The sequence below is a fragment of the Pygoscelis adeliae genome, unplaced genomic scaffold (assembly GCF_000699105.1).
Source record: "Pygoscelis adeliae isolate BGI_AS28 unplaced genomic scaffold, ASM69910v1 Scaffold38, whole genome shotgun sequence".
Taxonomy (NCBI): Eukaryota; Metazoa; Chordata; class Aves; order Sphenisciformes; family Spheniscidae; genus Pygoscelis; species Pygoscelis adeliae.
Window position 1 is genome coordinate 7,660,362 of NW_008825614.1, and position 24,236 is coordinate 7,684,597.

The 24,236-nt window shown below is 41.7% G+C and overlaps 1 protein-coding gene across 1 annotated transcript in view; it reads right to left on the reverse strand.

The window, feature by feature from the left end:
• Positions 1–5,114: 5,114 nt before the first annotated feature.
• The window catches only part of PTPRO (protein tyrosine phosphatase, receptor type, O), a 66,030-nt gene continuing 46,908 nt past the window's right edge, over positions 5,115–24,236 (reverse strand). Inside the window, exons 16-26 of the mRNA XM_009332851.1 lie at positions 24,062–24,145; positions 20,627–20,662; positions 19,106–19,187; positions 17,990–18,080; positions 17,403–17,479; positions 14,882–15,016; positions 13,772–13,894; positions 12,154–12,308; positions 8,948–9,083; positions 6,437–6,557; positions 5,115–5,307 (exon numbers count right to left, since the gene is read on the reverse strand). Of these exons, the coding sequence (XP_009331126.1) occupies positions 6,453–6,557; positions 8,948–9,083; positions 12,154–12,308; positions 13,772–13,894; positions 14,882–15,016; positions 17,403–17,479; positions 17,990–18,080; positions 19,106–19,187; positions 20,627–20,662; positions 24,062–24,145 (1,024 nt within the window). The 3' untranslated portion in view covers positions 5,115–5,307; positions 6,437–6,452. The remainder of the gene's footprint in view (positions 5,308–6,436; positions 6,558–8,947; positions 9,084–12,153; positions 12,309–13,771; positions 13,895–14,881; positions 15,017–17,402; positions 17,480–17,989; positions 18,081–19,105; positions 19,188–20,626; positions 20,663–24,061; positions 24,146–24,236) is intronic.

Here is a 24,236-nt window from a genome sequence, read left to right on the forward strand (position 1 = left end):
GATGGTTTAAGGTGCTGCAGGCAGCTTCACCCCTCTGCTGCAGTTTTTGAATTTTCAGCTTGTTGATGGTTATGAGAAATCAAAAGGAGATCTCATTTGGGGTTCATCAAATGAAAATGAAATGTTTTCTTCAAAAGTTTCAGTGTCTTAAATGAAAACAGTGGTAAAATGCAGTGTTACATTCAAAATGTTTTCTTTAGGAATTGAGCAGTGAGGATTTTGGGTTTTACACTAATATTTTAGAAAGATGTGATGACGCAAATAGTGTCTTTGAAAAGGAAACAAAACAGTTTTTTAAATGTCAGAAAGTGCCTTATTAAGATGCGGGAAAAAGAGTCGTGTTTGATAACATAGGAACTACTTTACCATTTTTCTGCCATCGAGTCTGCCTTTTTAACTGGGTGGAGGGAGGGAGTTTCAGCAGCGTATGTTCACTCAGCAGTTTTATGCTTTCTAAGCACATACCTTTTAACATCAGCAAGGCACTTCTTCCCACGCCTTTAGTCTGCTTGTTCCCTTGGGATGCCATGGGGAGAGAAAACCACTGTGAAACCTCACATTTAATTCAGAAAGAATGCTTCTAACCAATATTGATGCATGGAATGGTTTACTTACCGTCTAGCAATTCAAACGTTAAACAGTGCTTTGCTCAGACAAATTGTGATCTATAAATGAGATTTTTATACATACTTCTATTGCTCCAAAGCATTGTGCTATGCAAAAGTTGGTGGGTTTGGAGGGGGCTGGGAAATAAGTGCAGACTTCTACATTATTGATGTGTGTGGAAATCAATGGTTTATGGGGAAGTACATACCCAAAATGATAGGATATTCTGAAATGTGCAGAGCTCCCAGTGACTTTGAGTGTATTCATCAGTGTTTGTGAAACTCTGAAGGTGTCCCTGGAAGTGCTTTGCTGGACAGTAACATCAGTACTTTGCTAATTTAACCAAGGGAACAATTGGAAACCCATGAATAACTAGTATGATGTGGACTAAGTTGTTCTAATTAGGAAACCTGTAACTAGCAGATTTTTTTTTTTTTTTTTTAAATTGTGAGAATTGAAGGCATTTTGATTTTTCAGGTTTTTAGGACATATACAGAAGCATGACATAGCTTGAATACCAGACCTCTGTTCAAGCAGGTATCTCCACTGACTTTTCTGGGCTGCATCTCATGAATAAGGGAAACATGATTATGAATGGGAATGTTTCTGGCCAAGCCACCATTTTATAGGAGCCCAGTTTTTCTGTGATGTTTTTCCTCAACTGTGAAGTGTGTCTAGTGTCTAAAACACGAAAGAAGCAGCCCTGTCTAAGGATCGAGTCTGACGTATCAAGGGTATTTGAGAGACTATTTCTGTGCTCAGCCTCCCACCTTCACATACAAGCAACAGTGTTATGTATGTGGAGTGCAAACATGAGGGAATTTTTAAGCGTGCATTGGGTTCTGTGTTTAAATATTGCACCACCGTCTTGAATTTTTACTGCTGCTATGTTAAGCTTTAGCTACTAAGTGCCTGTTGAGCTGCCTTTGGCTCTTCGGTATCTTTCTTCAGTTTCTTCTGAAGAAACACAGAACCTTCAGTGCTTGGGTTGCAACTTTGGCCCTTTACTACTTCCTCAGCATCCAGACCAAAACCAATATCAGGATATGTCTATGCTTCTTGATAATATTTGTAGATTAAAAGAGGAGATAAAAGAAAATGGGGAGACTTCCTAGATGCTTCCTAGCCACCACTGCTGCCTGTGACAGCAGCAGCAAAGCTCAAACCCTCCCCCTCCCATCCATTTCAACAGCACTAACAACCTTACCTTCTCACAAGAAATGGCTGAAAGCAACAGCTTTGCCTGCCTGAATGAAACTACTGTTTTCATACAAGCCCTTTAAAAAGTTAGGAGCGGGAGGGAGGTGGTGTGACTCGGTGGTTAATGAACTGAACAAGGAGGGAGGGAAGGGCCATTTGTTGTGCGTAAGGTTATGATGTTGAACATTTGACAAGGGGCAACTTTGTCTTCTTTAGGTGCAGGAAAAAAACCTGTAAAATGAAGTAAAGAACAAATCAGGCTTCCCAACCTGTTCTTAATCCTTGGGTGAAGATGGAAGGAAACAGTTCTGAAGACCCAAGTATGTCAGGGCTCACTGCACAGGGCATGCTAGGAGAGACAGCACTTTCACACATGGCTCTGAAAACTTCTTAGCTCTTCTAAGACGTGTCCTTAGGTTTACTTGTTTGTTCCTCCCATGGCAGCATGCACAGCATGAGGCAACAAGAAGAAAAGCTGCCCTAGTTTCGATTAATGGTCACTCACTGTGCAGAGCTGCTTTTACATGCATCTGGGTCAGCAGATGCTGTAAGAGAGCAGATCAATACAGAGCATCTATAGTGTCAGCAGAGCTATAGGCATGAAACCCATAATTCAAAAAAACTATTACAAAACCTGAAGCTTCAGACAGCTTTACAGCTGCGGCGACTTGAGAGTTTTATTTTGATAGATGCCGGGAGCCATATCAATGTGCAACATGAGTCCAAACCATTGTTCATTTGGACTTGCTTTCAAGGAGCGTGACAAGGTAAAACCAAAAGTATGACATGTCAGTTCAGGCTAAAAGGCTCTGCATGAGTCTTCTGAACCACAATGTCTCCCAGACTCTTTCATTGCTTTACTTATGTCTTGAACTCTGGGAGCGATGGTTTCCACTGGCATCCCAACACACCCAGTTATGCAGTTTTGCATACTAGATGGGGTAGGAAAAGGTATTTTTCTGAAGGAGTTTTCATTGTAATTGATTTTGTGATTAAGTAGCTATTAAAGGAAAAATACACACCTGTTACTGTGCAAATGGAATAATTTTTTGACACGCATTCAACAACTGTCGAGCAAATTCAGGCTATTCAGGCAGTATCATTTGCAACAATGCGATTTGGCATCTTTGCAGCAATCATGTACCCTGTCACGTTCAGCCAAGCTTCTGTTACAGCCAGCTCACACTGTGATATTTTGTGTGCACGTGAATGTTTTAAAAGTAACCTGCTTACCCTGGTCTATGATACAGAATAGATGTAGACTCAATGAGCCATGGCCAGCAGGAGGGAGGAGGCAGTAGATGAGAAAGCAAGAACATTTGTGGGTTGTTTGTTTTTTTTTTTATGCCCCTGCTAGTTCTCTAGAGTGATGTGAACATATTTTCTGAGTAAACATATAATGAAACTGTGAAATATATTAACAAAAAAAAAGCATGAAGGCAAGGTCTGAATGGTCAAGTGCTCATTTATAATAGTCTTCTGTTCAAATTAGGCCAGACAAATCTGTGCTGTTCCTACTGAAACAGCAAGCCCTCCAGGTGAGGCTCACTGGTGAAATAAGAGAGAAACGTGCACCATTGAAGCCCTTCTTGTTAGCAGTCCGCTCCCTGAAGACAGGGCGCTCTGCCCTTTTGCATCCATCTCTATGCATCTGATTTAGAGAAATAGCATCTCTGCTTTAGGTCTGGGTTTAGTGGAAACTAAACATGCATGGAAAGAGAAGGGGGAGCAATTCATGTCATGCCCATTTAATAATCAGAGGTAGAGTCCTGTTTCTTCAGTACCCTTCACAAGGACCTGTTTTATTTGGGAGATTACATTAAGTCTATGCAATTTTGCATAATATATATGGGATAGTTTGAAGGAAGTTTTCCATTCTAACCAATACAATGATGCAGTAGATGTTAAAGGAATATACACCTATTTACCTGCTAGTGGAATAACTCTTTGGACGAAAAAAAATCAAATATCATCTGAAGGTTATCGGGCTCCTGCAAGTAGCCGAGCTACCAAACTCCACCCTGGTACCCTGACAGGAGATAGCAGGCCCCGGGGTGAATGAATAAAAAGCATTATGCGTGTGCATTTGCTGTTTTGCTGATAGTGACTTCTTCACAGGTAAGCAATCCAGTGTGTTTACTTTCAGTTCAAGTTTGTTTTGTTTACATTGAGTACCATTGCTGCTAACTTCCAATGAGGTGACACAAAGCAACAGGTTACAAAAATGCTATCAACATCCATTCTGACAGCATCCATGTCACAATACACAATGATGTACCGGAATTATACAAAGACAAAAAAAAATATATATATAGCTAATTATTCTGACTAGAACTGAAACGGACAGCGAAAAAGAAAAGAGCCCCCCGCCCTGACCCCGAAGCCCCTGCAGGAATCCATACTGACGCTTCGGCAGCCTCGTAGCAATAAAGCGATAACCAGCCCTTCACATGCCAAAACCTTGTTTTTGTAACATCGTGAATTCCTGGCTCGGAGACATAGTTACATCCATTAAAGCACTTTTTTTTTTTTCTTTTTTCTTTCCACCCCCCAACCTGAATCAGCTTCACGTTTTTACACAGGGTTAATACTTATTAAAAATAATAAACAAATGAGGGGTATAGGCACCATAGACTGCTCGGACAGTTAAATGCTATAGTAATGGAGTCTAAGAAATCCCAGCTTGAAACTCAGCTGCCCTTTGATTAGATTCATCTAAAACAAGAGCCTGATCAGTGGCGTTACTGAAAAGGTTGGCGAAAAGAGCAATCCTTCTGCTTAATTAGTAGTAGCGCAGCCAAGAACCGAAACCACCCCATCTCTCAGTGTCGGCTGCCTGCTTCAGCTTCAGGCTTCATGGTTTGGATTTCTGCTCGTCAGTCCGTTCCTTGGGTCTTGTGCTCCCCCCAGACCCCACGTACATCAGTGCTGTAGGAAACAGTCAAATCCATGTACCCAGCAACCCCCACCCCCCCTTTTCACAATCTCCAGATTTCTTCATGTATGTTCATGCCTTGCTATTCTCTAATGAGGTATTATTAGATACTAACAATGCCTGCTCTCCTATGGACGTTAGCACAGACCAGTGACACATGAAGAAAGCTCTTCAGTCAACCATTAAAAAAATATTGCACTTACTTTAACCTTAAGCCCAACCTGCACAGAAAAAAAGATATTAAAAAATTAACAAAAAGTACCAAACAAAAACCCAACACTCTGGAGCAATCTGTTTTATGCACATATAGTGTCTTTTCCTTCATGTTGTTTAGTTGAATTTGGTCCAGTATTTTAAAAAAAGTCCAGAAATTAAACAGTTCAAAAGACACCGCAGGCTTGTTAAGGCTTTGTCTCCCCAGTGCTTCGGAAAGTTAAAAGTTTCTTTCTTTTATTGTCCGTGTACTGCAAAGCAGCGGTCTCTCATGGCAGAACAACTGGCCGTTCAAACCATCAAAAGAAAAAAAATCAGAAGCAAGGGAAGATGGGTGTGCTTCATGGTCTTACCTGGAACCAAACAAACAGAATGCTTTAGAAATAAAAAAGGAAATAAATACAGTTCTTGGCATTTATTTTTATCAGCCCTCTGTACAGGCTGGGACTGCAGCCCACCAGTACAAGCAGCTGGGCTCTGGGACTCAGACTGGACGGTAAACTACCCGAATATTAGGAAAAGAAGTGAGGCAAATTGGCGTTCATTTCACGGGCAGGGGAATGACATACGCAGAGGCTAATAAAGGCTCATGCGCAACACCAGAGACGCACAGCAGAGACTGCTGGTGTCAGTGCCCACAGTCCAGCTCTCCACCAGCTATTTGAGAAGCCAGTTTGTAGCTTCCTGCTTCACCCAAAAGCAAGTATTAAGGTAACGGCTGCGTTACTACTGCCACCTAATGACCTAAAGCTCATTAGCTTAAACAGGAGTGACGTACGTCCTTACAGCTTGTCCCCACCAGCAAACCTCTTGGCAGGTCAGAGCCGTGTGTTTTACTCTGCAGCTGGGGACTGGGCTGGGCTGGTTGCGTGCAACAGCTCAGGCGCTGGGGCTCAGTGGAAAGGCAAGATGGTGCTTCGCTTATACTAATGATAGTTCCAGTTCGAGATCCCTCCTGTTCCCTGGTTCTAGATTTATGAAAAAAATTTCCCAGTGTTTCACGTCAGAGCTTTTTTGTTACCATCTCGCCCTCCAGCAGGCTCTGTTGCCACAACAGCAGTGCTGGCAGATCATCCCCAAACCTCTGCTGGCCGTGGTAACCTGGCAGTTGGTAAGTGACTTGAGAATGGCTGAAGATTAAGTCCTCCTCTCCTTTAAGCTTTGTAGGGAGTGTTAGGACAAGTGGCAGGGAATGGTTAGATGGCTCACTCAGGATTTCTGGATTCTCTTTTTCTTCGAACAATGAGTGAGCCAATATACTCTTACAGCACGTGGAAAGTATAGCGGATTATTTACTGCAAGAGGCTAGAGGGATTTTCCGCGCACTCTCCATGTGAAGATCTCCTCAGAGGGGGATGAAGCCCGGAAAGCTCCAAACCACCAGCAAAGCTCCTGGAGCAAATATCCATGATGCTGGTTGCTGCCAAGCAGCCGGGATTCGAGGCTGTGGGCATGGCACAGGGCCGGGCTTGCCTGACTTACCACCTGTGACTCTGAACTAGGACTTGCTGACGTTCTCATATATGACATCGCTGATGCAGAACTGCTGCTTCTTCTTTTGCCACATCAGTTGCACACACTGGTGAATAAAAATGTATTGTTCCTGGAAGAAAAGACCAAATGAGCGGGCATTTTTGCACCTCAGAAAGCAGGACAAAAACCTGAAGAGTGAAACAGTTTGATAGTTCACAGTAACAGCCTGCACAGCTTTGCCATCTCTCCCTCCTCAGCCCCTCGCAATGTTGTCAGCTCCCAAAATGATAGCCTGCAATTCTTACAGATAGCAGCTGGGGAAGCACAAAGTCCACCTGAGCTGCCCCGGCATCATAATCATTTATTAAGAACCTGAATGATGATGGGAGATGAGAAGAGAAGAGAAGAGAAGAGAAGAGAAGAGAAGAGAAGAGAAGAGAAGAGAAGAGAAGAGAAGAGAAGAGAATAGAATAGAATAGAATAGTATAGTTCAGCTGGATCTGAGCTAAAGTGGGTCTACTTTATATTGCCTGAAAATGGATTAATTCCCAGAAAGGTACCTGAATGCTTTATGTGCAACAAATTGCATCTGTGCCACATACGCACCTGAAATATTTTAATGAACTTCATGTTCCTTTGTGCTTGACTTTTTTCTTTACCAATAAAAAGCTGAAACCTGATTTTGTTCACAGAGCAGCTAATTATTTGGGGGTTTGTCAACCTCTGTGCAAATGACACTGTAAGTAAGTCGGGTCAATCACATGCACCGTTATGTTTGTGGACAGGTTTTTGTGCAACAAGACTGTGGTTATTTTTGGTTTTGGTTTTGGTTATGGACTGGCTTTTCTAAGCATTATCATAATACAGATTAAACACTGTAATTCAATTTGGAATAACCTTAATTGATGACTTTTAGATTTCAAAGAGAGAGAAGGCGAACCCTGGTGAATCCTTACACTAAGCTTTATGTGCACTAGGCAGAGGGAGCAAGTGGATCTCAAGCAAAAACAACTGTCCCAAAACCCGAGATTTCAGCCCCTGTCCCCAGTGGTCTGCTGATGCCAGGAGATATCAATATGAGTTTGAAGCATGTTTCAGACCACAGAATTTCCTCACACCCACTAATTTGGAATGACTTGTTTCAATTCAGGGTATTCTCCAATCCAACCCCCCTTTTTGGGCCTGCACCATTTGTTTTTTTAAACTGCTCAGTGAGACACTGCCAAGTTTCCAGTGTACGAGGCAACATGAACCCAGGTGAGCTGTGTGTGGTTTCAGATTTTTAAGGAAAGCCTTTGGGTGGCCTCTGCACCTGGGTGCCAGTGCCAGTGCCACCTAGTGACCTCTGCGGCCAGGCTCGGCCACTGCCTGGAGCAGCAGGAGCTCAGTGACCACCAAAGCCCAGCCCTTGCCATCAGCTCCAGGCAGGCAATGTGTTAGTACATGAAAAAAAAAAAATTAAAAAAAAAAAATCACATCACCTCTGGAGCGGTAACACAGTTGCAGCTGAAATCAACCATCAGGATTTGTTTCGCTGGTGTTTACATAAGGATCTGCCTTTGGATACAGTGAATTGTGATGAAAAGTGGTAGTTTGACGGGAATGATCCAGAATGGTCTGAGAATAATGACCTTCCTTCATTTCTAGACGCTTGCTGTTGTCACTGCAGGTTTTCCTCCCCCTCTCCTCACCCTGCTTAATCTTCTTTGCTTTGCTCTGCTCTGGATTCAACTATCCTTGGCAACAAAGTGTCTGCCAGACCTACCCTGCAATCAGTGATGGTGGCACTTCCAACTGTATGGAGGTTGCCAGCTTATACTGTGTCTAACCAGTGAAGAGTGAAATCTTTCCCTCATAAGCAGAGAAACTGGGAAGATTTCAGAGGCATAAAAACATCTGCTTTGGAAAAAAGAGTTTGTGATTTTTTTTCCGTTATATATTCTGACAATATGACTATTCTTCTGACATTTACCTTAAAAACAGAAAAAGAATTACTCAGTAGATATTTGGGCAGGGAGAGGGGCAAGGAGGGTGCCTGGCAGACTCACAATCCTTTTGTCTGGTTTGCTTGTTATTTGTATGACCATTGTGTGACTGAGTTCCTACGCTTGGCCAGATGGTGATACCTTCTTGAACAAGCGTGAATGGCTGTCCAATACTGATATCATTTCATGAGCTATTAATCCCCTCAGCAAGCCCAATTCTTTTCAAAATGGTTTGAAAATTTCATACGTTAATCTCTTCTAATGCATTTTTTCCACATTCATTTCACAGAAGGTGAGAATAACTCCTCTCCTCTGGAAGACATCAGTGAGATTGCAGATATATTATCAGACCCACCTATGCGGCAGATTAAGAATGTGACAATATTACAATGAAGCTGAAAACTTAATTGTATCTATTCATAGCTATTTTGTCAAGTGTTCAGGGGAAACAACAGTCGTTGGAGATGAACACGCTACAGAGAGGTATGAAATAGATCCGATGATACATTCACAATGTTGAAGTGAACTATCTTACCTCTGTCTGCACCATGGACATTCTGTAGGACCGCATGTCAGACACCAGGCCCAATATATCTACGAACTCATGATCACGGATGTGCTGTAAGAGCCGATCCAGGGCTATGAAGGTTCCTGTTCGTCCCACTCCGGCACTGCAACACACACAGACATGCATCTCATTTCAGGCTTTTCTGATGGGGTGTGCTGGTTTTGGCTGGGATAGAGTTAATTTTCTTCACAGTAGCTAGTACGGGGCTATGTTTTGGATTTGTGCTGGAAACAGTGTTGATAACACAAGGATGTTTTTGTTGTTGCTGAGCAGTGCTGACACAGAGTCAAGGCCTTTTCTGCTTCTCACCCCACCCCACCAGTGAGTAGGCTGGGGGTGCACAAGAAGCTGGGAGGGGACACAGCCGGGACAGCTGACCCCAACTGACCAAAGGGATATTCCATACGATATGACATCATGCTCAGCATATACAGCTGGGGGAAGAAGGAGGAAGGGAGGGACGTTCAGAGTGGTGGCGTTTGTCTTCCCAAGTAACCGTTACACATGATGGAGCCCTGCTTTCCTGGAGATGGCTGAACACCTGCCTGCCGATGGGAAGTGGTGAATGAATTCCTCGTTTTGCTTTGCTTGTGTGCGCTGTTAAACTGTCTTTATCTCTTGAGTTTTCTCACTTTTACCCTTCCGATTCTTTCCTCTATCCCACTCGGGGGGAGTGAGTGAGTGGCTGTGTGGTGCTTAGTTGCCGGCTGGGGTTAAACCACAACATGGGGGGACACAGGAAAATCATTGGTACTGCAAAAAGCAGGTGTCCTGCAGCTGTGATAATCAGATGTAGCTAATCTGAGGTCAGACAGGCTGGTTAATCTGTAGGATTTAATGCCGTGCAACCCTTCATCCATTGTTTAGGCAGAATGTATGGAGTGGATGGCTTTGCAATTATTTCACCTTCCTATACTTCTCTTAATGCCCTCACATGCAGAATGTGCATGCACACCCTCATCCACCCTCAGCTGTCTGCTCTTCCTGCTTTTACTGCTCCCCTCAAAGATTTAATGAGACATCTCTAACTACAGGGGCTGTAGCCATAACTGCAGAGACCTGCTCGGCAGTGATTGCTGCACAGAGGCAGCTGGGGTTGAACCTACACAATTCAGTTCCACAGCTCTCCACACTGTAAAGCTCTCGGCTTTGCAAAGGCACTACACTGCTGCAGTTCATCCTCAAAGGACGAACCACCCAGAAGAGTCTACACTCCAGGACTTCTGCCTTGGGAGCATGAGACAGAAATAGTCAGCAACCACTCGGCTGACAAATCTTCATCCCCCCAGAAAGGGAAGCTTAGTGACTAGAAAAAAGACATGCTGTTTTGATTTAGAGATTCTTATGTCCATATGATTCTTTGCATTGTGATTTCACATGTACCGTTTAAGTCTGATTTCATTATGAGTGTGGCTTTAGAGATTTTATAGAGTTTCATATAGCATCCCAACACCATACCTACTACTAAGGATAGAAGTATGTGTCTTAGCAGAAGTTCTTTCTGCTGTCTGTCATATTTTTCAGAAAAGCCTTGAAAGTATTTGCAATAAAATTTAACAGTTCATCTCAACACAGTTCAACATAACTGTCACAAAACAGGTTTGGGTTTTTTTGCTTGTGTTTAACAAAAGTGTCAATATCTCAAATGAGATGAATACAACGGAACTTCCGATCTATTTATTTGACAGATTCATTAATCGATAAATTCATTCTGTGCCTTCTTTAACGACTGAGAACAATTGCTGTTGATCAATACATTCTTTCTCCCTCCCTTCCACTAATTTCATAGCATTGCTACTTTTAATCTATGTGGTCTAAGACGTACAGTCTACTCTAAAAACACTATCTGAAAATATCTATCTCTGCTGCTAGAAGCATCCTAATTAAAAAGAAAACACTACAGTTGTTAGCTCTCTGATACTTGCTTCTATTCCTTCCCAGAACAATTAAGTGGTATATCAGGGGTTTGATTTCACAACGCTACATATAAATCTCTTCCCTGGCTTACTAGCACCTTTCTTGATATTAGCACTCCCAGAACAATATCCCCTATGAACTTCTCCATTAAGTTACAGGGGAGAGCTGCACGATTTGCTGCTTTTACAAATGCTGTTGTTGTTTTGCATTCCAGTAGAACACTTAAGTGTCTTATCTGGAAACTAGCAATGATATTGCTAGAAAAGACTGTTTTCTGGGAAGGAGCTCTAGAAAGTGCGCAAAGTGGTGGCAAGAGAGACTCGGTGCCGACCATCACATCAACACCAGGAAAAACAGTGCTGGAGGGTGCTGACCTATTGGGCAGCTGCATAACTGCTGCCTCTGGAGTGGGGGATGTAGGGTTGGCTGAGATTAATCTCATCAAGCCTTGACTTCCATTAGGAGTGTGTCACCATAATGCACACGTATTCACCCATTGCAACCCATCTATTTATGTATTTCTGAGAAATCTGTTGTGAGTAGCTCTCGCACTAGGAGCCACAAAGAGGTTTGAAGTCAGTTGGGAGAGTTGTATCAGGAACAAATCTGGTATGATATCATCACTAACATGGCAGCTGCCCCCAGGGAGGCCAAGTAAGTGAGCAATTTAATAAAAGGCCAGATGATGCACAAGAGATAGATAATCTGATAGTATTATAAAACAATGTTCCTCCCCAAAAAAGAAAAAACCCATATAACTGTTGCCATGGGATACTGGTATTACTGCTAGCACAGGATAGCGCTCTTCATGTCACCTCCCAAATGTACTGAAAGCCAAGTGACCAGAGGAGGAGGATCTGCACAGAGACACACTTCTGCAGGGCAGCAACACGCTGCGGCAGGTTGCTGGCTGGACCACACCATCCATATCGTGACAATGTGGAAATGAGAGAGCAGGGGCAGGCTCTGAGCTGGTGTAAATCAGGATCACCTGCTGTGCCTCCTGAAGCCATCTGTTTATAACATCCAAAGAGCTGACTCTACTCCAGAAAGCAGTGCCTTCATGTCTACGGCTGCAGGCTGAAATCTCAGCCCCACTGTAGTCAAAGAGGGGGACTAATCCTTTACCCTTAACACCAAAGAGAACAATCTCCAGCTAACAGGTGAGCAGAGCCCCACAATCTCTCCTTCCAATGGTTTTGCAACCTATTTAACAAGTTACACCCTTTAGTTCCCCATTTCCTTGAGGCATTTACCTGCAGTGTATGATCATGGGGCCTTTACTCTTTGCTGATTTCTGCCTGACCATCTGTACAAACTGGAGGATGCTTTCGGCAGCGTTGGTCGTGGGGACACCATGATCTGGCCAGGCAGTGTAGTTAAAATGCATCACGTCTTGCACCTCATCAGCCTAATGGGAAAAGCAGAACAGCAGCATGTTCACAGGAGTTTTAACAGTGCAGTCACGCTCAGTCAGACTGAGGGGTTTTTGTCATTTTGTGGTTGGGGTTTTTTTTTCCCCAAATACAGCCTAAGAAAGTAAAGTCAGCCAAAAAAATGGCAAAGAATTTACATGCTGTTTGATTAAAAAGGGGAGGGGGTATCAGGCCATCATTATCAAAAAGGCATGAACTCTTGTTTCTGGGTTTGGGATTTGTGTTTTGCTTTTTTTCCTCATGGTGGTTTGATTTGATTTTGCTTTTAAATCCAGGATTGTTGCATTTTTCAAGCTTAGGCTTTCTTCCTCTTTCTATTCCATTCCCTCTCCTTCTCTCGTTTTGCCGCAGATAAAGAACAACGCTGTTGGCAAACAATCAAGACTGGACTCCTGCGAGTTTTTCTTTTCAAGTTTCAAAGAAAAAAAAAACCCAAAAGGGAAGAAAAAATCATTACGGGGCAAAGGAAATATTTAGAAAAATACCCATTATTATAAAAAAGGTTTCTAATGCTAAAAACTCTAGTGGCTTTAGGTGAAATAGGATCCTCAACACAATTCATTTTGTCTTTGAGACTTAAAGGAACTCAAAACACGGGGAGGGATGCACTTCAGTAACCTCTCTCCAGTTTACACCAACAGCAGATCCTTAGGCAAAGGATATTAAAAAATGAGATCTGGGCAAAAGACCCTGAAGCAGCTGCCCTGGGTTTGGTAAAGGACAGTTTACCTGAACTGCAAGCTGCAGACTCGTCATTATTTTCAACTGATGCCAACAACCCAACACATCGTGTTTTATGCATTTGCACTCCTAGGCTGCACCCTGTGCGCACTTTGTAACGCAGTGAGGCATGGCTGAGTAGGACTAAGGTCCTGGGCCAATGCTGACGTGCCAGTGCACGGCTTTTTCACATCCCCTCCATATCTCTAACCTTTCCTTCACAAGCTGGTGCAGAAAACAAAGCTGGAAAGAAATGCTTGAAAAGTTGAACAGCTTTAATTTGGAAATTGCATGCTCTCATGTGTGTTTCAATACTTTATAGGAATATGTGAATATTGCAGAACTGCCCTTTTGAAAAATATTTTCGATTTCTACGTTGGTATTTTCAAGTTTTGAATAGCTTATAGCAAGAAGATGTGCCTGAAATAAAGAAGTTTACACATTTGTTGTCGCTAATTATTGGCACTACAGAAACGTCCGGAAGTCTGGTACTACTTTTGTTTCAGTCTTGCGCTTTGCTGAGAAATTCACAGAGAAGACAATTTTAAGGGAAAGTTTTGTGATTTAGTCATTTGCCCGTGTGGAGTGCGGGTAAGGCCATCAATCTTTCTCTTAGGTGTTTTCCATCAAATGCCAGAAATGGACAAAAGTTAAAGAAAAGGTTGGACCAAAATTACTCCCACTCTTTTAGTAGGGCCGTGCAAAATGTTTCGCTTACATAGCTAATTCGGAAATTCCTATAAACCCAGTCTGTGTGCTCCTCCTCAGAAAGCATCTCCACTGTGATGTCCCCATATGCAACAGGATCTTCCGTAAAAGGCCAGTAATGATCACATTTCACCTGAAAGGGAAATAAATGCAAACATATTTGTATTTACAGAAATATATGTATACGCATATATAAAAAAGCACAATCAAAAGTATACTGAATCTCAGTTTTAGAAATGTCTACAGCACTATTTACTTGATGCTGCAATAAAAGGTAATATATCCTGCAGTGACTTCCAGCCTGATCATTCCTATTTGTGTAATTGTGGACATAATCTATAAATCAGTTTTCTGAAGGGTAGCATTAGTATAGTGAAGAATGAAAATACATAGCGTCTTTGTAGATTGTTACTTTTCCTAATAGAATAGGTCTAAAAGGAGCAAAACATGGGGAACAAGAATATACATATAAAAAAATATATTCCAAATATTTCAATTATAATGTCAAGGAAAACGTAAAGCATAGCACTTGTATTTTATTATTATTTAAACCTAAAAGCGCAGGATCGCAGAATGGTTGAGGTTGGAAAGGACCTCTGGAGGTCATCTTGTCCAACCCCCCCTGCTCAAGCAGGGCCACCTAGAGCAGGCTGCTCAGGACCATGTCCAGATGGCTTTTGATTATCTCCAGGGATGGAGGCTCCATAACCTCTGGGCAACCTGTGCCAGTGCTCAGTCACCCTCACTACCTGATTTCAGATGGAAATTAATGTGTTTTAATTTTTGCCCATTGCCTCTTGTCCTGTCACTGGGCACCACTGAGGGGTGCCTTGTCACCATTCCCTCCCCTCAGGTATTTATACATAGTGACAAGATCCCCTGAGCCTTCTCTTTTCCAGGCTGAGGAGTCCCAGTTCTCTCAGCCTCTCCTCATGTGAAAGATGCTCCAGTCCCTTAATCATCCCAAAATGCCTGCCATAAGTGAATGAAGTGCCATTCCAGGTCTGGTTATGATGTTGCCTCACGATCAGAAAACGATACAAAGAAATTCACTCACCAGAAAATAAATATGTTTTCAGAGTAGTTTCTTTTATACTATGTGCAAGATTTTGTTACATACCCTTCTTTTCTCATTACACTGAGTGAGCATAACAATAATTTGAGATTTTTGCTGGAGAACCATCTTCCAAAAATCATTCCTAGTTTCTGGCAGTGGTCCTTGGGTTGCAATGTATTCCTGGGGTGAATTATAACCCTAAGAAACAAAAAGGTGCTGTTTACCAACATGATTACTGCTTCAGAACACATATTTTTCTCTGGCATACGTATTTTTTAGCCTGCTCAAGTTCAATTTGTACTTTTAAAAGTGATTTCCAATATGAAGAAACTACTTCATGATTTTTTGTATTTATTTTGAGATTACAAGTTTTGCCAGTTTTTGATGGTCCCAAAGTGTAAGCAATCTAGAATGAAGGACAGAAGATGAAGCTGTTACTATACAAAACCTTTTCCCAGAAAGCAGGAAAGGCAACATTAAAAAAACAAGTAATGAGAATCCTAAATCAAAGTTCCAGCTTCTTCCAGGTTTCATAATTTAAGGGGTTGTTTAGTTATAGACATAAAACCAATTACAGACGCTTAGCCTGCTCATCCCAAGCAGTGCCTGTGGTGATTTTCAGTCACTGATGTAAATGGAAGGTAGCAATGAACAGGATTATATGCATGTGTTTATGTCATAAGGAATTAAATTAGTAAAATATTAATTAGAATTCTGCTTAAAATAATAGAGAACATGCTGAGTCAACACCCTTAACAGATTATCATTGCTATGTTTTATTGAAGCTCAGATGCTTTATATCCATGTATTCCTTCTCCTATCCCTATCAACACCCTTTTAGACGGAAAGACTCCTTCCCCTCTCCAAAACCAAAAGACCATTACAAAGACTATAATAAAAGATCCACAGAATGGCCATTTTGGCATCTGCTATAACCATATTTGCTGAGATTGTATCATCAAAACCACATTTGGAAAGTTATTTGATATTCCTAACAGAAGGAAAAGATATATCCCACACACAGCATGATCCCATGTAAATTGGGCAATTTCTGTGCCACCACAGTATGCAGACTGTAAAAATATTAGTGATTTGGGAGCACTTTCCATAAACGCCTTCCTCCAGACATCTCTCGAAGTCAGCTCAATCTGAGTTTTTGCGCTACACAGAATTTGCTGGTTTTTTGTCTGCATGGGCTACGTCTGATCTAAGTGTCAAATCTCTGTTATCACAGAGACACAGGTCACCACTAGTATCTGGGTTTGGAGGCAGGTACGCAGTGGAGAAGCAATCATCAGGAAAAGCCAAACATTAAGATGACATGTCTGTCCCAGTTTCTGTGGACAGCATTATGCTATAAGTAGAACTAAAGAGATGTAAACTATAAAAAGCAGAACTGAGCAATCCGAAAAGGACTGCTACATAAAACCCTATTATCCATAATCCCACGTCTCAGAAGTTTCCTGAGTTGTGAGTGATGCTTTTGAACGCTGGAACGTTTTTCTTTCTTGATTCACTGCAAGCTCAGGCAGTTGCAGCTTGAGTGTTCAGGTTCATGCCCTTGACACATAGAAACTAAGTACAGGCAACGTGCTCAGCAGTACATGCATGGGCAATGCCACAGTGGCAGAGAAGTGGTTTCACTGACTCATCTGAGGGCTCCTCCCTTTTCCATAATGCTGACTCAGCTCTCTCCAGCACAGCCAGGGCCAGCTCTGTCTTCTGTTCACGGCAAGGGTGCAGAAGTGCTCATCTGTCTATGGTCCCCAAGTGAAAGGCCTTTTTCTAAATGGACGCCATAGCGTACTGCCTCCTCTCCATGCAGAGCGACCCAGTGGACGTTGCTCTCCCTAACACAGCTCACACTGAGCCACAGCAAGGGGGGGATAACAGAGGCGCAAACCTTTGCGGCAGTGGCAGGGTTAAGCCTAAGTGACTGCACAAGCTTGGGCGAGAGTGGAAAGAGCTGATGAGGTTTTTAGCCTCCCCTCCCAGTGTCAAACTGTTTGACTACAGCTCTGTGTATACTTCAATTATCCTAAAACTCTGGGTGCTACTCCCTGGTAAATGGCTGCTCTATGCCAGGCAGAGGGAGGCACGCTGGGAGCACCAGAGATGAGGCAGGAAGCAGAAGCTCTCTCCACGCACCGTCTGGGCTGTGTGCATTTTGTCAGTTGTGGAGTGTCTGGCTTAATCCTTTTTCCATGTGCTGTAGAAACCTGGAAAAATTTCTTTAAAGTTTCTCATGCTTTTCCTAGCTGTCTTAAAAAGCCATGGGACCACTTAACATTTCCTCCCCATTTCTCTACCCGTCCAATCTAGGTTTCACAAAGATTCACACACAGCTCACCCAGTGCTACTGTGGCAAAATTTGCCAAAAATCTCCCCACACTCCTTTCTTCCCCCCCCCCCCCCCTTTTTTTTTTTTTTTGGTGGCTGTTCCCTGCAGGCAAAATACTGGAAGCTGAAGGAGATGCTGAGAACGTGATTGAGCTTCCAGCAGATATTGTGCTATTTGCAGGCGATACGCTCTAGCTGCTGTGCAGGGGACTGTTCTTTACACTGACCAAGTCTCTTTACTCACAGGAATGTAGTTGGCGTTAATGTAATCAGATCCCTCTTCTTCATTCATTGAAACTAACCGGACACGACTAAAATCATCTGTGAAAGAAAAAAAATAATAATTTGGCTCTCAAATACGGCACTCATCTCCAAGTAGGCAAAATAAAAATTAATCCTATAAAAACTGAAAACAAATCTATTAAAAAATAGAGAATGCTCATATTTACTGACAGAGAGCAATGTTTGCTTCAGCAAACACTACATGGATGCACGATCGTTACTGTTCTGCAAAATACACCCTCCAAATGCCATCCCTTTGGGCTCCCTTAAGTTTCATTAAAATTGTAAGAAAAATATAGTAACACTACTCAGTAGCAGAAACGACCTTGTGTTTCTCACCTCCAAACTCCTGTCTTGATAAACATCCCCAGAAAGCTACGTCTCTTGAAAGCTAAGAAAAAACATCTATTGCCTGGTTCTCTCTAAGGGCATGTTTTAGAACAGGCTTTTATCAGTCAGAAAATCTGTCCTGATTCTCCAATTCTCTTATTAAAACTCTACTTTTCCTCTCGAGGGACTTTAGCAGGAGTCTGTATGTATTGTACTTACATGGCAGGATATTTGTGTAGCGATTTTTACAGCGATTCATGGGAAGATCAGCAGCAAAGTGGGGTATGTCAAGCCCAATCAGTTTTAGCTCCTGGGGTAAGAGAAAGAAAAATGCCAAGGTCAAACTCAGAAACACTCAAAAACCGAATTCTTTGTCAAGTGATTACTTGTGGCAGGTACCAGGCTGAAAATGTTCATAAATCACTCTATAAACTGACAGCAGGATTACACTGACTTTCCTTAACTGATGCCTCTGAGTTTGGCTCCAAACAGCTAGAGAGCAATGACGTGGTCTCTCCTGCTGATGCTGCCAAAGGACTGCTGCCATCCAAGGCTGTTAACTGCGGACCGCTCCTCTCTACGTGCACTTAATTAGCCAAAATAGTGTCAAACCAGGGGGTTGATAAGTTATTTCTGTGGTGGTGACCCACCCCACTTAAAGGGTTTTCTTCAAGCCCTCAAGTGGCTTTTGATCTTAATACTGGGGAATGCTTGGAAGATCCTTCTAGTCATTACCTTCAGTAGCTACATCTGATGCATCAGAGGACTTGTCACTGGCAGGAAGGGAACATGTCAGCCACCCAGAATGGTGGTAAAACCCTGACAGTCCTCCCCACTCCTTTTCCGTGTTTAAATCTCTGGGAGCTAGCCCTAGGATAGGAGCTTTTTAGTTTTATACTACTAAACTGACTTTAAATTCTAGGTAATTAAGAGAATGTACCTGAACTGGTCTTAGAGAGACCTTCTTGCTCTTAAAGAGATTTTTGATGTTACCTTCTCATTCCAATGCTTCCCCTCAAATTAAGGGCATTAAATAAATAAAACAAAGACATTAAAATCCTGAATTCAATTCAGGCTGCCAGCATGTCCTAAACTTAAAAGAATTGTGTTGGTCTGACAATTATCTTGAATCAGATGTGATGAGCCACTCAAATCAGCTTGCTAAATGCAGTCTTTAACAACACTGGAAGTGTCGAACTGGCAGAACTGGAAGTGAAGCTGACCCACCTAGCAACAGCGCACATTAAACAACACAGGAATACACCACAAAAACCTCACATCTGGAAAAAGCTGATCTAGGCATGGCAGGAGAGGACAGAGTCCCTGCAGATTTACCTCAAATTGCAGAGAAAATTTATAATCTGAATCTTTGGCCATATCCTTGATGTAGCCATCAAAATCATCCAACTGGACAGGGCTTTAAAAGAAAAACACACAGAAATTAAGGAAAAAAATAAACTTTTTAAAATCCTGAGGTTCAGTGCCACCAAATGGTGGGCATATTGCTCATTACCTGCATCCTACCATAATGGCACCAGAAAGAGAGGCTGAGAGAGGGGTGCTGGTCCCCCTGGGTGAGCTGAATGTGCAGCTGCTGATGCTGATGCTAGTAAGCGCCCTGGTTTTGAGGGGGTTGGAGTTGTCCTACCCGAGGGAAACCACTGGTCTGAGGTGAGGGGAATGGCCCGTGCACCCTTCCTACGATTCCCTGGCCCCTGAACTGCTTTTACAGGTGGGTATGTCCCCAAGGCACAGGTGGCAGTGCAATAAGCGGTGATCCAGCACCCCATCGCAGACCCACTCCCAGTACCACCCCACCAGCGTGCTTCTGGCACCGGGGCAGCTGCTGCTTCATTTAAGTTGCCTCTTGTGCCATATAAAATGTTGCTTTCAGATATCTTCACATCTGGCAGAGACACTTTTAAAACTCACCTCAGCTTTGCTCGTGCAGAAAAATGGATTTCATATTTAGGTTTTGATTTTGTTAGAAAGCCCACAAAAAAAAAAAAAAAATCCCTTAAAATAGCATTTTGGATGCCACTGCTGTGACTACTTCCTCTGCTGGCTTTGAGAAGTATACACATTTGCTATTAGAGGTCAAATTCTCCTCCCAGAGAGATGGTGGCTAAAAAAAGTGGCATATAACTATACAAAACCATGCAGAGCTTCAGCAGGTATAAATTAGCCTTGATTTAGCGACTCCCATCATTCTACACAGGTTTTCATCAGGTGGGGGTCTATGTGTTAGAACAGGCACAGCCTCTGAACATAACGGAGAAATAATTACGCTAACACTCTGAATAACAAAACACAGATAAACAGCTTCCCTCATCTAATTATCATGCTCTAATTTACAAGCTACTGAAGCATGTACACAGTAATCTTTTCATTTACTTTGAGGCAATAGGCCCAAAGGAACCTGTCTTATCACCACTTAATTACTCCTGTTTACCCGTTAGCATTAATGATCTAATGTTCTAGCAACAACCGTAATGAGATCCTCATGTCAAGAGGGAAATATCACTAGAAACAATGCATCCCAGTTTTTCACCATTTGTCATTTTTAACTAAGGATAACCTCTGTTGGAATCACTAAGTTGGATAATTGATCTTTTCTCCAATGACTAATTTTCTATCAGTAAGGAGCTGTTTTACCACAACCTATCTGTTGAGAAGAATTGCTTTTGTCCAATTATTGTTTGTTTTCTGCCTTCAGACATCTCTCTCAGGACGTGTTTACCAAGAAGTTTTCTATATCTGTAACTGCGACATCACTATACCATGTACTCCATAATGCATGTTAGTTTAAGGTGATATATTTTTAAAATTTCTTTAAATATCAAAGAGGTTACATACTTGGTCAGCTTTCTCTTCTTTAATCCATTTTTACTCCTGTAAAAAAAAAAAAAGAAGAGTTTTTCATTCATTAAATTATCGTATAGTCTTTATTCAAAGTTAGTACTGAATTAAGAACATATGTTTTCCGGTCACTATCATACTCAGGATGAGATTGGTGATAATATTCTTGGACATTTTTAAGCTGATAGCAAAATTTCCATTGACACCGATGGGATGCGTTTTCCATTCTGTGGCTCTGAGAACAACCTGCTTGTGAAAGGGAAAGCCTGTGCCCAACACAAGCAATGGGTCCTCTACAAATCCTGACCCAACAGCGCCGTTGGCTTCAGGTGGGCTGGGGCTGAGTCCCCGGGGCCCGAGCCCGGCCGAGCCTGGCAGGGGGCTGTGCTGTTGCAGGGGACGGGGCGCCACGGTGCCCTCCGGGCTGCTCCGCTCCAGCTCTAGCAGGCTGGGAAACTGTATGCCAACACTAGAGAGCTACCAGGAACGAGAAGCGTCTGTTGGGTAAAGGGAGAAGACCACCATTTGCAGATTCAAGGAAGGGTGAAGGAAAAAGGAAAGGGCCTGAACACTATTTCTCACCCATTTCATAACCTGCTTATGATGATCAATGAAGACAATGGCAAATATCCTACTGACTTCAGCGGGACTCAAGCTTAAACCTTAGATAATTTTAATTGACTTTTAACAGCTAGAGATAATTATGCCAGTCATGTAACACACTGTCTTCACATGATTTATAAGCGATATAATTCACTAGCGACAGCTGCGAGCAAGCTTATGAGTGCGTTAAGCAGTGTAACCCATAAGATACGGACTTAAGAATTGCACTACACTACCACCATGTGTTTTTTTGGAGTGGGCGTGTGTGCGTGTTCATTTTGTTGTTGCCACGAAAAAGTTAAGCAATCAATCAGATTAAATGCACAAAGTGAGCACCCTGGAATAATTTGGCTAGAGGTCTGAAAACACTGATCCCCTTTGTTAAACCAGCCACAGAGCACAAATAGATTCTTGCTTACTCAGAAGGGATTTTAGTGGTGTCATTTTTTTTTTCCCCTGGGCATTAAACAATATCTGTTCATTCATCACATTATAATGATGCTATTTTTAATTTCATGATGATATTAAAATGATTTCTAGATAACTTGGGTCACAGCTTCAATTAGTAAATTAAAGGTGAAGACTTTTAATTTCAAAACAATGAAAATATACAGAAAGAAATATTAAAAACTGGAGTATTTTTATTTTTCTACCCTGCTAAGTTTAGAAGTGAAATAAAAAAAAAAATTTCATTTCCAAAATTAAGTTTTATAAAATGTTCAGGTTTTGGAGCAGCCACAACCTGTAGGAATTTTGTTATCTTGTCAAGGTACATTTCCATCTAGATGTGGAGCTTTGCCTGCAGAGTTAACAAGAGTTATAGCAATACCAGCTTTACACTGATGTGGAGCTTTACTTCACAAAGCTTTACTTTGCAAATATTACAAACCTCTTCAGCCTACCATGTTATCTATACAGATACTATCTGTATAGTATCTGTACATTCATGTGTACTATACACATAGCCTAGTAGTAATTATTCTACATCTTCAAAGATTTTTTTCCAATTAAATCTTAAAATTAATTTCTCTAAATTATTCAACACATTTCTATCCCCTGTGACTATGATAAACCTTTTAACGTAGGGCACATTGGAATTCATTTCAAAAGAAAAAAACATCTAAATGCTGTTTATGATATGAATGCTTCTAAAAATGCTTCTCCAAGGAACACTTCAAGAGGCAAAAACCCAAATGATTGACATACATTTCTCAGCAACAATTTCTTGTGCTTTGATAGTCTCAAAAGGCCTTTGTTTCTTAGCATTGCAATTGTTTCCTGAATGTTCATAAATGTTTTAAACCAACTGGTGTGCAAAACAAAGACTTTTGAAACATTAGCTGGTGTTTCATCTATTCTTCCATTTACCCCATGATTAAAATACAAAGAGAGGGATTCATCTCATATCATTCAACTCCAGCTCCTTTAAACTTGGTCTTCTAGACTAATCTAGGTAGCTTGATTGAAGAGAAAACCTCCGAAGAAAGATACACATCTGGAAAGGTGAGTTAATGTGTATTAATGCATATTAAACAAAAAGAGGCAAAGGGTCAAAAGAAGATGGCAACTCTTTTTGCAGCAGTGCTACTGGCAGTGGCCACCTTGGGCATCTTGGCCATTAGAGAGTTCAGGGAGATCAGTGTGACCTCCACAATAATAAACTGCTTGCCTGATGCTCCAAAACTGTGCAGCTCCGATAGTTAGTTGAGTTTATGTATGTCAGACAAGTCAATATAATATTAGCCTTGGAGAGATGTGGAAGACTTCCATCTGCTCTTCAGCTGGGTGTGTGTGGAGAATATGCTTTTATTTTCATGGGAGAAGAAATGGACTTTTCTTTAGTTCCATAACCCCACTCCTTTCTGGGCCCACTGAAAATTTAGATGGGTTTTTCTACAGACTCAATGTAACCCGAGGAAAACCAGTCTCAGGAACCCCTATGCTGAAGATGTCGGTGACTGCCTGCCAGGGCTTTGGTGTCATATGGTAACACCAGGGAAAACGTCTGGTCAAAAGTAAATCTTAACTTCGGTACCACATTTTTGTAAATCACTATACCTTGGACTCAAGACCATCAGGAACTTAAGTTTCTTTTATATAAATTAAGTATTTTTAGATCACACTCAATTATAAGTATTTGTTAAATGGTTTGTAAAACAGTTCTGGTTCTAAATAGACCCTGTGGCTTTGTTAGTTAGGTATTTTCAAAAAAACCAATCAGTCGTTTACTAAGCCTTTATAAATTATTTACAGACTAAACTATTAAATACACACACATAACACAGAGACGCGCACACAGTGACCCAATTTTACACTTTGGGACTGCTAGTTTGTATCGATTCTCAGTGAACTGTTGTTTCCAAAAGCAAAACTTTTACTGTTGTCAGGAGAGCATAACCGCACCTTTAAAAACTAAAGTATTTGACAACACACACCAAACAGGTGGGGTACAATCAAGCAATTTTAGTAATAGAAAAGCAGCAGCAGGCAATGCCAGCCAATGAACAGATGAATAACTGGGACAGAAGAAGCCAGGACTTATAATGAAGTGGCAAAAATTGCAAAGAGAGCAATGAGATGAATATGATGACCACCATAAGATTAGCTTTTTAATACCAAAATGGGTTGGAGCATAAACAGACAAACTAGATGAAGCAGGGTAGCAAATACTTTGATACCCACATCCTCTCCAATCCATGTTCTAGTACAAGAAAATTATATCTTCAAAAGCTTTGACCCGTTTGAAAACAAAGGTATCACACATTTTTCATGTAATAGAAATTAACATTGTTTACACATTGCATATGGAAAAACAAGTAAATCACTTACCAAGGATTAATATAAAATGCCAAAAGATAATCAGTCCAAAGGCATGAGGGTAGCAGAGTTAGGAAAGCAAATACACTTCTACGCCTGTGAGCATTAATAAATAACATACATAAAGATGAAAAAGTGAGGAGAGTTAGTAAGACAAACAGAAATCAGGAGATCAGCAAATTCTATT